The 13,586-nt window shown below is 52.3% G+C and overlaps 4 protein-coding genes across 4 annotated transcripts; 1 reads left to right on the forward strand and 3 right to left on the reverse strand.

Annotated features, from left to right (window-relative positions):
* Window positions 1-3,490: 3,490 nt before the first annotated feature.
* Window positions 3,491-3,763, reverse strand: KRP23_4255 (uncharacterized protein; the record flags this gene model as incomplete). The annotated part of the gene is made up of 1 exon (XM_067889189.1): window positions 3,491-3,763. The coding sequence occupies one exon, from the start codon at window positions 3,761-3,763 to the stop codon at window positions 3,491-3,493; it is 273 nt and encodes a 90-aa protein (XP_067748373.1).
* Window positions 3,764-6,823: 3,060 nt separating this feature from the next.
* KRP23_4256 (uncharacterized protein) lies at window positions 6,824-8,029 on the forward strand (the record flags this gene model as incomplete). Its single annotated transcript, XM_067889190.1, has 1 exon — window positions 6,824-8,029. One exon carries the CDS (start codon window positions 6,824-6,826, stop codon window positions 8,027-8,029), a length of 1,206 nt encoding a protein of 401 aa, XP_067748374.1.
* A 1,430-nt stretch (window positions 8,030-9,459) lies between these two features.
* KRP23_4257 (uncharacterized protein) lies at window positions 9,460-10,336 on the reverse strand (the record flags this gene model as incomplete). Its single annotated transcript, XM_067889191.1, has 2 exons — window positions 9,460-9,489; window positions 9,923-10,336. 2 exons carry the CDS (start codon window positions 10,334-10,336, stop codon window positions 9,460-9,462), a joined length of 444 nt encoding a protein of 147 aa, XP_067748375.1.
* A 194-nt stretch (window positions 10,337-10,530) lies between these two features.
* Window positions 10,531-12,031, reverse strand: KRP23_4258 (uncharacterized protein; the record flags this gene model as incomplete). The annotated part of the gene is made up of 2 exons (XM_067889192.1): window positions 10,531-10,605; window positions 11,591-12,031. 2 exons carry the CDS (start codon window positions 12,029-12,031, stop codon window positions 10,531-10,533), a joined length of 516 nt encoding a protein of 171 aa, XP_067748376.1.
* Between the last annotated feature and the right edge of the window lie 1,555 nt (window positions 12,032-13,586).

A 13,586-nucleotide genomic window follows, 5' to 3' on the forward strand; every position in this document is an offset into this window, starting at 1 on the left:
AATGGATAATCGTGACCATTGCACATCTGTGATAGTACACCTCCAACGCAATATCCTGAGGCGTCAGTGGTCACGAAAATGGTTTCGAGCACTCTGGTAATTGTAAAACTGATGCAGTCTGCAAAACTGACTTAAGCTTGCAAAAAGTTAAGTCATGTTCCTTCTTCTAGTGCCGCATGTGTTCTTTCTTGACTAGTGAACCGAATGGAAGTGCGATGACGGCATAATTGTCAATAAAGCGGCAATAATAGCCTGCTCGTCCAACAAAACTTTATAGTTGTTTCTGGTTTGTAGGGACTGGCCAGTCGTGGTGGCTTCAGTCTTATTGGTGACCTCTTGCAGAAATAATGTGCCCAAGAAACTGAATTCCTGTTGTCCAAAGTGGCACTTAGAACGGCGGCAATATAGATTTCCTTTACGAAGCACTCCAAAGAGAATACGAAGGTGTTTCAATTGTTCCTTCATACTCTTGGAGAAAACACAGATATCATCCAGATAGACGACGACGAAAGAGAAGTTGCCGAATAGGACACGCATGAGACGTATCCAAGTACCTGGCATTCCTGCCAGACCCATAGGTGCAACGCACCATTAATAGGTTTCGTCATTAGTTTGGAATGCAGTATACTGGTGAGTTTTGAAGGCAACACGCATCTGGTGACAACCTTGAGCAAAATCCAAAATTGAGTAGATGATGCAGCCTTCCATCTTGTCGAAAGTTTCATCGATTCTTGGAAGCGGGATATTGGGGATAAGTAGATGTGGCGATAGTCAATGTCCCAACGAATCGGAATAGTGGAATTGCCCAATCGTAGCTATTCAGCTCGATAGAGACGTTTTCTGTTTTGGGATCTTTCTTGGGAATACCTAAAATGTTGGAGACCCATGGTGAATCTGAGATCAGCATCTCATTCACAATTAGATCGAAGGCGTCTTGATCTGTTTTGGTGAGTCTGAAAGGTCCGCAATGGTTTGGCATAGCATCAGACTTCATGTTAAGCTCAAATTCCACGAGTCGATGAGGAGGCAATTCATCAGGTAGCGCATCTGGAAACACGTCAGCAAACTCGTCCAGAAGAGCCACAATTTCAGTTCGCTCCCTGTTTCAGGTTTAACTAAAGCGATTTTGGTGTGCTAAATCCCTTGATACTCATGGCGTTTGGCTTTTGCCATGAACTCTACAGCCGATATTTCCACTTTGCGGGACACTCTGCCAACTCCTTCAGGTGTAAATGAGGGTGCATGAGTGCGCCAATTGATAAGAGGCTGGTACTCGGTAAACTAACGTTTTCCAAGAATGGCATCATGTTTTGGACTCATTGTCCATTCCAGAGCATCAACATCTTTGAAACGACAACCATCCATATCGATGGTAACTTTACCTTTGTGGACTGCACGTTTGTTTGGAATGCTGTCATCAATCAAGGTAACTTGCGATACTAATGTGTCATGTATCGAATCCACTAATCCAGGACGATTGACGTTGCATGTCCTATATCCAGCATAACGGTGACACGTTTACCTTCACACAAACCCGGCTTCCGAATCAATTCGTTCGGTGCTGGTAACATCTGGTGTTGAGGTCGTTGATCTCGACTATCTCAACCGATGTTGGCTCCTCATTCACCATGTAGTGAACGGCGAATTGATCACGGTTGGCTTCCGGCAGATAGTTGACATTGGAGTCATATTTTTGACACTTCTGAAGCTTGAAACATTGATCAATAGTGTGTCCGAGCTTCTTGCAGAAACGATATTTTGGTTTGTTGCGTATAGCGGGGCTACACAGTCGGTTCACCTCCTACCGTAATGCAACACGCACTAATGGATACATTCAGGTTCACCACTCCACAGGGTGGTCCACATTCATAACAAAGACATATGACTGGTAGAAAGCAACATCCTTCTACCAATGAGAGTCATTCATTAGATAGGGATTCTGCCAGCCATCCGATTGCAGACCCCTCATTAGAAATATCAGTTTTAGGAGGAAACCCAGTTAACATTCAATATAGTTCTCATTTAGCACCAAAGCTATCGTTCGGTTCCTTTATCTAAGCTTAAGTATACTTGTGGACACAAACATACTGAACCTAAGTTAAACTCTCCTACGCTTCCTCATACACGTGCGCACACGTGTAAGCTTAAGTAGTGGGTCTAAGCAGACCCATTACAGTGTGTGTGTGTGTGTTTTTCTTCTTTTTTTTGGGGGGGGGAGAGAGAGAGAGAGTGAGAACAAGAGTGTGGTGGTGAGAGTGGTGGAACTGAGAGAAGGACACAGCTGCACAAAATGACAATCGTAATGTTGCACAAAAAATGAATGAGGGTGAAAGTGATGCTGAAAGTGGATCTGAAAGAATTCGTGCGAGTGAAGATGATGACAGCAGTGCTGTAGCCTACAGTACGTCTCGTGGCAGTCGCAAGCGTGCTATTACAGATCGTGACGAGGAGCTGTTTGCCGAAAAATTATAAAACCTGGAAAACCTTTGAACAGTGCTTGAAAAAGTACCAACGGGGAACGTTGACGGTGTTCAGTCTGGGTACATTGCAAGAGAGAGTTTCGACCACGCAAGATAAGAGTGAGATAAATGTCCGACAGCGCAGCAATTCTATCATTCTTCAATTTTTACGAGGTCCTGTCAATATGATTTATGTATTATGCCTTTCTCGACTTTTGGCCAATTTGACCCCAAAATGTACCACTCCGTTCAGGAAAGATAGCACAATTCCACTGTAACCGCAGTTCCAGAATGATAGCACAAACTAACACTTGATTTAAGTATTACGAAGCATCTACAAAACAGCTGCCTGAGTGAGTATCTGCTCTGCACGAGGGCAGCAACGAATTGATACGGGAAGTCTTCGCTCCCGCTGCAGATTCGCTTTCTTCATGTGACGAGGTTTATAGTTGTTGTCGCCCCCTTGGGCGATGCAATCGTCCATTGAGCTCTGCAGACTCAAAAAGACTGCGTTGATGGTGCTCATCGGTAATTCCCAATAAGAATCGATGACCGCGGCAATAAGCTCGTCAATCGTACGCGCACATTTCTTGCGTTGGCGAGCTTGAATAGCTGAAAACAGTCCGAGATCGTTGCAGTTGAGATCCGGGCTGTTTGGGGGGGGGGGGGGGGGGGGGGGGGGGGGGGGCGTAAAACTACATTGCATCTCGATGCAGCAGCAGCTTCAGCAAACGCTGCATCGTCGGCAGCGATGTGTCCTGGAGCGTTGCCTTGCTGGATGGCGATGGGTTCGCCGTCAGTGACAGAAGGCAAACGAGAAAGCAGAGCGGGAAGTAGGTTGGCAATAAGCATGGAGCGGTAGCTCGTCTTGGTCACCAAGATCTCCTTGGTGATGATCGTCCCTGCCGAGCGCCGCGCCGAAGATCGCTGAGCTGGCACCTGCTCGACGAAAGGCCAAATGCCCAATTTTCCATCGAAAATCTGGTGCGTGAAGGGGTCGTACCTCGGGTGGCCCACGGCGGACAAAAACATCACCCGTGCTTGCTGCGCAGACGACGCACGGGTACTTCTTCGCCCGGCAACAGCAAGAACCGGCGAGTGTGCTGCGTGGTGTAGAAGATCTTCTCATCCACGTGCACAGTGTTCAGCATGTTATCGTACAGCATGGACTCGTGGCAGATATGTGAGAGGGAAAACTGCAAGCGCTGCAACTTGTTGGTCTCCGACAACATGGGCTTCCCCACGCTCGTATGCGAGCGCAACTTGCCTTGCTTTAGCTGCACAAACAGCGCCGTAGGGACCATACCACACGCTGCAGCAGCAGAGCGCACGGTGGGTCGTTCTTCGACAGGGACACCCCGCTGACACTCGAGAGTCGGGGCGTGGTCGGACCCACGTCGTCCACTGCGACCCCTGCGTGACGTCGATTCGAAATGGCCAGTGCTTGCCGCCACCGGCTTGGTCCAGGCCCAGAGGCGAGAGATGGTGGGGGGATGGATGCCCTCTGCTGCGGCAACAGCCGAGAGGTCTCCGCGTTTCAGGTGTCCGTTGTTAGAGCGCAGTAGCAGGACGGCCAGGATGTGGTGCCGCTGGACGTCAGTCAGCTTCGTCTTGGAGGGGGGGGGGGGGGCTTTGCCATGATGCTGGTTGTGGTGCTTGAGGCGAGGGTTGGCGAAATTGGTAGTGAGGCTTTATGTTCCAGTGTGCTTCGACACGCTGGCGCCGGTCAGCCAGCCATCGCAACGCCAATACTTCGTCCCATACAGATCTGAGCACACCAAACGAATAGCGACAATAAGCTGCGTCTTTTGGTACGGTTTGCACCTTGTTTTGGGATAATTAGAAGGTAAGCGTAGCGAATATTGAGTATTGTGCTATCTTTCCTGAACGGAGTGGTAGGTCCTAAGCAGGAGGGGTTAGGTATATAGGTAGCTGGCCAAAATACATATTCACCCAATCAAATCACATTAGTTTCGCGAGTATCATCCAATGAGTGCAGGAAAAGCAAGTATTACGAAAGGCTTCCGATTTGAGCTAAAGAGTACATTTCTACAAACTAAAGACTGAATGGCCACAATCCACCGGCCATTTCGTCCTTCGTGAGGTCTCCGCTAGTATTATCAAAGCGTCTATGGGCTACTCAACCGACATCCGCTGGCGCGGCATTGTTTTACAGTACGTATACAACATTGAAATTACTGTTGTGTCTGAGGTACTAGCCCGACGTCTTCGCCGCTGATACCTTCTTTTCAAGACGACAGGAAATGTCGACGACAATTTTTAGTGGCTATCACCAGGTCAGTTAGGAGAGCTTTTGTAATCCCCCTCCTCCTCCGTGGGACCTTAAAACGGAGGGCGTTTTGGCAGAAAGGCACTATATGTTTCAACATGGCCAAAACATGGGTTTCATAAATTACCATCCATGTAATATATTCGTTGGGGAGAAGTACAGTCATGGACAAATCATGGACACACATGGGCATGGTCCAGGTTTTTAGTTACCTAACCTTGATAGAAAGCATGAGCTGTAGCACTGGCTTATTTTATTGCTCTCAGTGCTCGAGCGGGTTTGAAACTGCTCCGGAAGCGTTGGGTGCCTTCTCGATCTGTCGCGGTCGTGTTGTTGAAACCATCGTCTGGCGCTGAAGAAGCTCTAAACCTATTACCCTTCTAAAAATAAAGCAAAGGAAGAGCAAACACACTGCGTAAAAAAAAAAAAACCCTGCTGCTCTTCACTACTGATGTGACAGGTAGCTCTTCAGCAGCGAACAACGGGCTGTCGGGACTCCCTCAGCGACCTTCTTCCTCCCCCTCCTCCCCTTACCCTCCACGCTTGCCCGCTGGAGCTTTGAGCTGCAGATGTTGGGTTCATGAGAATAATGTTCAAGTGAGTACACACTAACGCGTGCGGCCAGCAATCGCTAGACTTGAGAGCTGCACGGACAGACCATGTCCGGACTGAGCAGCAACTCTCGCTTTTAATGTTGACCAATACACCACCGCAAGAAATCCTCGGGAGCAACGCCAGCTCCCCTCACCAGTGTATTACACTTTCTTACACTTTGTGAAACACGAAAGTTCATGAAGACACTCTGAGGGAGCTGAACGATTATGCCGAGTGTATTGTCAAGGCAAAAGTAAAAGTGCCTACTCTAGCACCAGCTCAGTGCGAGAGTTGCAACTGGGATGGCGCCACCGGCTTATCCCATGATACCCCACCCCACCCACCCACCCACAACTGTAGAGTTGCGTGAGGCTTTCATCCCTACAACCTACCACACAAGGAGCAAACAATCTTTGGTAAAGGTTTTTCGATCAGCCTTTGGTGCACCCCCGGCGTATTCGTGCACTTGATCGCCATTTCTCCCACGGATCCCATCGACAGACTTCATGAATCTAGGCTTTCACGCCTACTGCCTGTATTAGTCTCTTGGAGGCATCGGTTTTGTGGTCCCCAATAGAACAAACTTGCAGTATGGATGACTACACGCCGTCATTCTTGCGATACAGCAATTATCGAGCGATCTTGTCGACCGCTTCGTCATGCAGTACTTACGTATTGTATTCATGTGCATCTTGCCCGACAACTGCATCGAGGCATTTCTGAAACTTTAAGGGAGGCACTGCTCCCGGTCTACACACAAACGTCTACATTGGCCCATCTTGGAAGCCAATCCTAGTCTGGATCCATGCTGTCTTATGTCCACACGACATTTTGTGTTTGTTAGTGTCGATCATCGAGCCCGAAATGGTGCTGTGGAAATACTCCACGACACCGAACCGTCATGGGGCGAATTCATTTTGCAGGTGAGTTGACTTGTGACGCTACAGTGACTTTAAAACTGTTCGACGACGATGGTTTTTAGCGATGGGATGGCAACACTGTCGTTGTACGTTGTGTACAGTCTGGCTCGAACGGGGGAAATTTCAGGCTGAGTGTATTTGCCGTGTGGTTGTAGCTCTTCTGTCATTCTGACGCAGCCGGATGATACCACAGCCTCAGGCTATGGCGAACAAGAACAATCATCACCTCTTGAGTAATGTCGCCACTTCATTCAGAAGTATGGCCACTCTTATTAAGCCCTATTGTTAATTGCACAGGGGGGGGGGGGGGGGGGTCTGTCAACGAGTTCTGTGTGACTTGAGCGGCATACTGGATGACGAGATGCTAAGCAAGTCCATATGTTGCTGCATGTTGGGATCTGCACGCCCAGAATCTGTCTCCTCGCTTCCTTTTGAAGTCCGGCACTATTATATTTGTCCTTTACCTAAGTCTTGAGTTATCCCGTCAGAGGCTCACCTCACTATTATTAATGCCGACCTCAGCCTCCGTCGATAACGCCCCCAGTTGCAATTGGGGCGACATGAGTGTGACGGCCCTGGAGTTCAACCTCTCTACGCCTTCACGCGCTACGGTGAGAAAATGGCCACAAGAACTCAAGGACAAACGCAGGATGAAGCTGCGCAACAAACGGATGTCACGGTTCCGGAACAAGAAGGCAAGCGAGAACGTCGTCATGCAGCAGGAGCGTCGTCGTCTCGAACGCGTGCTGGAGAATCGCATCGGCGAGTTGCGTCGCACAGGCGTAGGTCGGGACACTGAAGGGGTTCCACAAGTCCAGCGTGAATTGCAGCGACTTGTCCTGGAGCGCGAAGATCTACGAGAGGAGAGTGTGGCACTTCGACATGAAATCACTCAGCGTTTGAAGTTCCGGAGAGTTGTTCAAAGCGCCACTAACAAGCTCGCAGTCGAGAACTTCTCTCCTGACGGTAGCGAGCAGGAGAATGACGTCACCGTGCGCTATATCGATTCGACATGGCAACCAGTTCAGGAGCAAGCTGGCCGCTGGGTGCACTTCTCGAATGGAAAGCCGTCTTTCTTCTTCTTCCCCTTCTCGAGACACGAGATTGACACTGTGCTTCGCCTTCACGACAGCAAGGCGTCCACTGCTTCGGAGAAATTGATTTTGTTTGGCAAGTTCCTTGGGTGGAGTGTGCACCATGGGACTTTACTGCAAGATAAAAATTGGCATCTCGACCGCTTCAGTAAACGTGTGGAACGCTCCTTCGATTCGTTGCTTAACGGAATGTACCGTAACGATGGCACCTGCATATGGCCCATTATGCCAACGGCTAGGGATTTCGAAGTGACTGCAGAGATCGACATCCAGACCACCCAGAAACTTGACGATAGTTCATCCGTGATCATGCGCAGCTACTCGGGCGATTTCCATTTTCGATACATGGGCGTGATACATCGAGCACAAATTCAGCTGCTAGACGACGGCAAACGTGTGCTCAAGTTTTACTACGTCGTCGGAGATTCAGAAGCCAATGCACGAAGCCGCGCAGCTGACACGACGTCCCAAGACGATGTCTGCTGGATTACTGATGAACGAGGCTTTTCGCTAACCCTTGTCGAGGTCGATGGAGCATCAGTGGACGTCAGCTTTGATAGCTTGGCATGTCTTGACAACGGGCTGAGCGCATTTACCCACTTTATTATGCTTGGTCATATGGCCACTCGCTGGGAGCAACTGGTGATGTCTTCAAATCTTCTGGATTTTTGAATGGTATTTCTCGAGCTTAACATTCAAATACATGGCAAGCATTGTCATCGTTCTTCAACCGCTCTTCGTCGTTGTGGCTGACGACACACTACTTACTATAATACTAATTATCCCACACACACACACACACACGGCAAGATCCCAACCCCGCTCCCAGGGCATCCGGATATCCCAGCCGACTATGCGATTTGTGAATCGCAGCACGCGATCACAGTCGCGACCATAGTCTTTGATCGCGTGATGCGATTCACACATCGCGTTTGCTACCGGAACGTGCATGCTGTATATTATACTACTTCGTAGTACCCAAGTAGAGGTTTTGGTATGCAGCGCACTCTTGTTTCAACTTGAACAAAACCTTGAATGGAATGGGCTCATATAAACACTAGAGATTGTACCATGAGTGGGAATGGGACACACAACGAAACGTCTCCGATGACCAGGAACACTTTCGAATCCTTTACGGCAGTCACAAGCCACTGTTACTTTTCCAAGCTCCTGCGATGAACAACGGACGTTTCTTCATCGTCATGGCTACCGCGTACTTCTGCGTCGACGCCGTCGCCATTGGCCACGATAAGGTGCAGCCGTTCCCTCAGCCGGAGGCTGTTACCATCACCGAAAAGTCTGGTGTCAAATTCAAGCCGCAACTCGATATAGAATACGGGTGCTCCCCATATCCCGCCGTGAACGCTGCGGGCGAGACCAGCGAAGGCCTGGAAACAAATGGTGTTTTCGACTGTATAATACCTTCATTGGGCTCTCAGGTCTACGGCCGTGCAGAATGGTACAACGACGTCTGGGCCATCATGTACGCCTGGTACTTCCCCAAGGGTTTCTGGGATGGAACCCCGTGGTGGCGCCACGACTGGTCTAACGCTGTCGTGTGGATCGACAACCCCGCCCATGAAAAACCGAAAGTGTTGGGTCTATCGCTATCGACGTCCGAGAACAAGTATGGCAACACGTACGTACCGGCGGAGGGTATTGAAAATGGTACGACCCCGACCCTTTCTCGCAATGTGCTCCCCATGCGAAGCGCTGCATTAGGACCCGCTGTCAATCCTGGCGAATTCCAGGATCTGGTCATGTGGGACCAGCTCACGGACGCAGCTCGTGCTGCGCTCAACGACCAGGACAATTTTGGCCGCACCGAGGTACCGATAAGCGACGACCATTTCCCCAAGCACCTAAAAAAAGCATGGCCGTTTTAGATGCGAATGCTGATTCTGGGGCAAGCCTCTGCAGTGACAAGAACAACCCTGATGTGCGCATTGTTCGGCGTACTTCAATCGTTGATGAACACTACAATAATACGACTTTCGGTACACAAAATTATAATACAGCTGACCAATTTGAGAGCCGAGCAATTTGAGATGAAGTTTCCCGCCAATCAAATACAGTTCATCGTTGCTTCTAGCAGCACGACACTACGGCGCCATGGCCGACACTCGGTTGAGCTACAAAGTCACACAACACACACCATTCCTCGGCAAAGCGATCGTTCTCCAAATGAAGTCCGTGGATTATAAATATTCTATGCCTAGCTAACTACAGTTGTGATTGCATCTACGCCGTGGCCGACTGGACGTGACGCAAGCAGAAGTAGTCGTACTTCTGGTACGACCGACGGTTGCAGCCCTCGTGCTGGCAGCGATTGCCGCCGCCATGGGCCCAGCAGAAGCCGCCCTGGGTCGACACCTTCGTGCACTCGGGCGTCTCGCAAATGTGGCCGCCACCGTGCGACCAGCAGTGACCATAACGCTTGGCCTTCTTGGTGCAGCCAGGCTCGGTGCACATCTTGTAGCCGCCGTGCTGGAAGCAACGTTGGTACAGTTTGGCACGCTTATTGCAGCCAGACTCGGTGCACTTGGAGCCGCCGCCGTGACGCACGCAGCAGCCACGGGAGACGGCGAGGTTCTTGCAGCCTTCGACTTGGCACGGGGGAGTGTGGGTCTTGCGTGGGCGAGTGGCGCTGGCCGTCACTGGGGTCGACGAGGCATCGGACTGCTCGTCGTCGCTAGAGCTAAAGCACTCGGAGCATAGCGCCGCCATGGACATGCTCGGACGCGCACGCTTGTTGTTGGAGCTGTTGCCGTAGCATCGGAGGTCGCTGCGGCGCTTCTCGAGCGGCGCCATGTACGGTGCCACCAAGCAGCGGCGGTACGAGAACGAAGCCGGAGAGCGCTCGGGGCTGCTCGTGATGGGCGACAAGTACGTCGATGGCGACATGGGCGCACGCTCGGGTGTCGTGGGGGCCTGGACCGACGACGGGTTCAGGAGGAACGCGATGTCAGATTTGCACATTCGGCTTTGGTGGTTGCTTGTGTGGTGTGGATGTGGTGAATTCAATTGTGGGCTTGGGCTCCGATCGAAGCACGGTAGGAGTTGCCAAGACGCCAGACACGCGTACTAAATACCGGCGCGTGTTTATTTTTGACAAAGCGCATTCAGATTCAAGGCGGTGCTGCTGGGCAGATGCTGCTGCTGTAGCTTGCGTCTCACTTGGTCGACCCCGTCGCAGACAAAAAGCGGTCGTGGAGATCGACGAGGCCACTCGCTGCAATGTGTCCCCACTGTCAAGGCACAGCCCAGACTTGACTGCGGTGGCGGCATGACCTCCACTTAGCCAAGTGGGGGTTCTCTCTGAGCAATCCTTCATCCCGTTAATTCGCGTTAATAAAAGCGCGTGCAGTGACGTATGCTCTGCTGGTACTTGCGGATACCTACACTTAGACACGCAGCACCGCCAGAAAACTTCAGCTTCTGCGACGGAGCAGCGCGGCTGTTTCGTGACCAGCGGATGTTTCCGCTTGGGTAAAAGTGTGAAGTCGGCATGCAGATCTTGACGACCGATGCAAGGCGATCGGAATCCGATGGCGCAGCCGTGGATAGCCCCCCACACCATCGCTTTAATCACTGCCTTCAACGACTCGGATTGCCGGCATCTGCCTCGGGATCATTGCTCTCGTCAAACAAATCCGCTCACCCGAGGCAGGTTGCATTTGTCACCCACACAAGCCTCACCCAGGACAAGATGAACATGCGATGATCAAGCGCTTGGTGCGCGAGCTTGTTCGATTCCACTTCATGTATTGCGATAAATAACACCGTTGTTCTCACTATATCTACTTCCTACAGACTTATGTTGGCGTATGAGTTCTCGGCATCCGAGCTCAACTTCGAGTGGTGGACGCAGTAGTAGCCGTACTTTTGGTACGAGCGGCGGCTGCAGCCTTCCAGCTTGCACCGGTTGCCGCCACCGTGAGCCCAGCAATGACCACCCTGAGTGGACACCTTGGTGCAGTCTGGCGTCTCACAGATCCGACCACCGCCATGAGACCAGCAGTGGCCGTATCGCTTGGCCTTCTTGGTGCAGCCAGGCTCGGTGCACGTCTTGTAGCCACCATGCTGGAAGCAGCGCTGGTACAGCTTGGCACGCTTGCAGCAACCGGCCACAGTACAGCGCGAGCCACCGCCGTGACGCACGCAGCAGCCACGGGAGACAGCCAGATTCTTGCACCCCTCGACTTGGCACGGCGGGGTGCGCGTCATGCGCACTCGCGTCTTGCCGCCCTGAACCTGACTCGATGGGCGCGAAGACGCTGAGCTGCGCTCCTCTTCGCTGAGTTTACTGCTGGCTACTGACGATGCAGGCGACGCGTTGCGACTAGAGTTCGAGCTGCTGGCGGCGTACATCGCAGCGAGCGACAGCAAGGGAAGGCGAGTGTTGTCGTCGCCGTAGCAGCGCACATTGCTGAAACGTTTTTGATGCACGGACTCGTATGAGGCCTGCATCTTACGAGTGGGTGAGAGCGAGAGCGCAACTCGCTCCGGGAACCGCGCTACGGGCGAGAGGCTCCGGAAGAGCGACATCGGAGGCGGAGTCGCGGGAGGCGTCGCAATGATGTACTGGGTGCGAGGCTCGGGCGTGTGGCAGCTCAGCATCTGAGCTTGAGCCTTCGGGTTCAGGAGGAAGGCGATGTCAGCCTTGCCGTTCATTCTGTTTGTAGTTGGGAGAGGGTTGTCGGGGACGGCGGCAAATTCGGTTGTGAGGAATGGCCCGCGCAGGGCGGCACTGCGCGCGCACAAAGGCGCCAATATCCGACGTCGAGAAACGTACGATGCGTGCGCTAGATGCCGCATTGTGCATTAGAAGCAGCATGCGCGTGTCCGGTGACCAGCTCTGGATTCGCGTGCGTGGCGGCGCGTGAGCGCAACGAGCGCTCGCCATGACGTCGGTGGCTTCCGCCGAGGTGACACCAGGTGGCGATGCGCTGGCAGCAGCTTTCAACAATAGCAGTACCGGTCCAGTGCACCCATACAGGCTCAAGACCCGCGGTCGTCGAACTGAGGTTGCACGGCAAGGGCGGTGGCTGTCCAGGACAAAGACTGATGACACGCACTGGCCAAGTGATGGCGGGCAGCAGTGATTCGTACGCTGAACAGAGCTCACACATGCTGGCGCGCTCAGACTTAGCGAGGGCCCCGAGCAATTCTAGCGGCGGTGGCGACGACACCTTCAGCACTGCATCCTGCTCGTTTGACGCAAGAGAGACAGGACTCGCGGCAACAAAGGCTGCTTGGGACGACCATCGTGGCTGCCGGGGTTCCGGCGGTGCAGTGACACGCAACACCCGCTCCTGGGTCGGAATCATGCTGCTCGTGCCGAATGCTGGTGGTGCCTTTGTCGCTTCAAACTTCACCTGCGGGTGCAAGTTGGCGATCTGTTTCTTGACGGGCACCTACCTACCAGCCGGTCAGCGGCGTCCTCCGGAGTCCAAATGCTGCACTTTCACCGCCAAGCAGTCGCCGCTATTGCCATGCTTTGACGCCGACGATATGCGTACCGGAAAGTCCGGGCAGCGCAAAGACAGCAGCGCACAAACCTCGTCTATGAGTGCTGCTCGCCAGAAGGCGACACCGTGCCGCATGCAGTTTCATGCTGCGCACAACCAGCTCCTGCAAGTGCCTTGTGTTTTTCTACGCTGAATACTCAACTTGACGACGAGGAGCTCACCAAACGCTGCAGTCGGTAGTTCACTTCAACGTCCCAATTGGTGCTGCACCAAACAGCCCTAGCATTAGGTTTACCCTTTTGCCATCGAAATGAGGTATAAGACATCGCTCGCCACTTCAAATCGAGCGAAGACTAGCTACGAGTTGTAGGGTTCACTTGTCGTAGCTCGGGGACTCCACGCTCCACGGTGGAGCTCTGTTCTGGCATGTTCACTTCTCATGCCCACCCTGCCGCGTTGGCCTCATGGGCATGCGCTGACAGCAGCATCGTAGACTACTTGTCGTCAAGTCGAGCCTCTAGTGTAGAAAAACACGAGTGCTCGCTTGTGGCATTGGCAAGTCCCCAAAGGCGAGGCAAGCCGATCCATAAGCTTGGCTTTGCGTGCGCTGTTGCCCTGCTGCCGGCTACGATCTTGCGGCACTCATAGACAGGTGAATCAATGCGTGGCTTGTAGGTCTCGGTCGTGCCGCACCGCGCCGCATTTCTGATAGCAAGACATTAGTGATGTTTGAAGTCCAAACGCTGCTGGCGTGAAAG

This window comes from Phytophthora ramorum (genome assembly GCF_020800215.1).
Source record: "Phytophthora ramorum isolate Pr-102 chromosome Unknown Phyram_PR-102_s0003, whole genome shotgun sequence".
NCBI classification, from domain to species: domain Eukaryota; phylum Oomycota; class Peronosporomycetes; order Peronosporales; family Peronosporaceae; genus Phytophthora; species Phytophthora ramorum.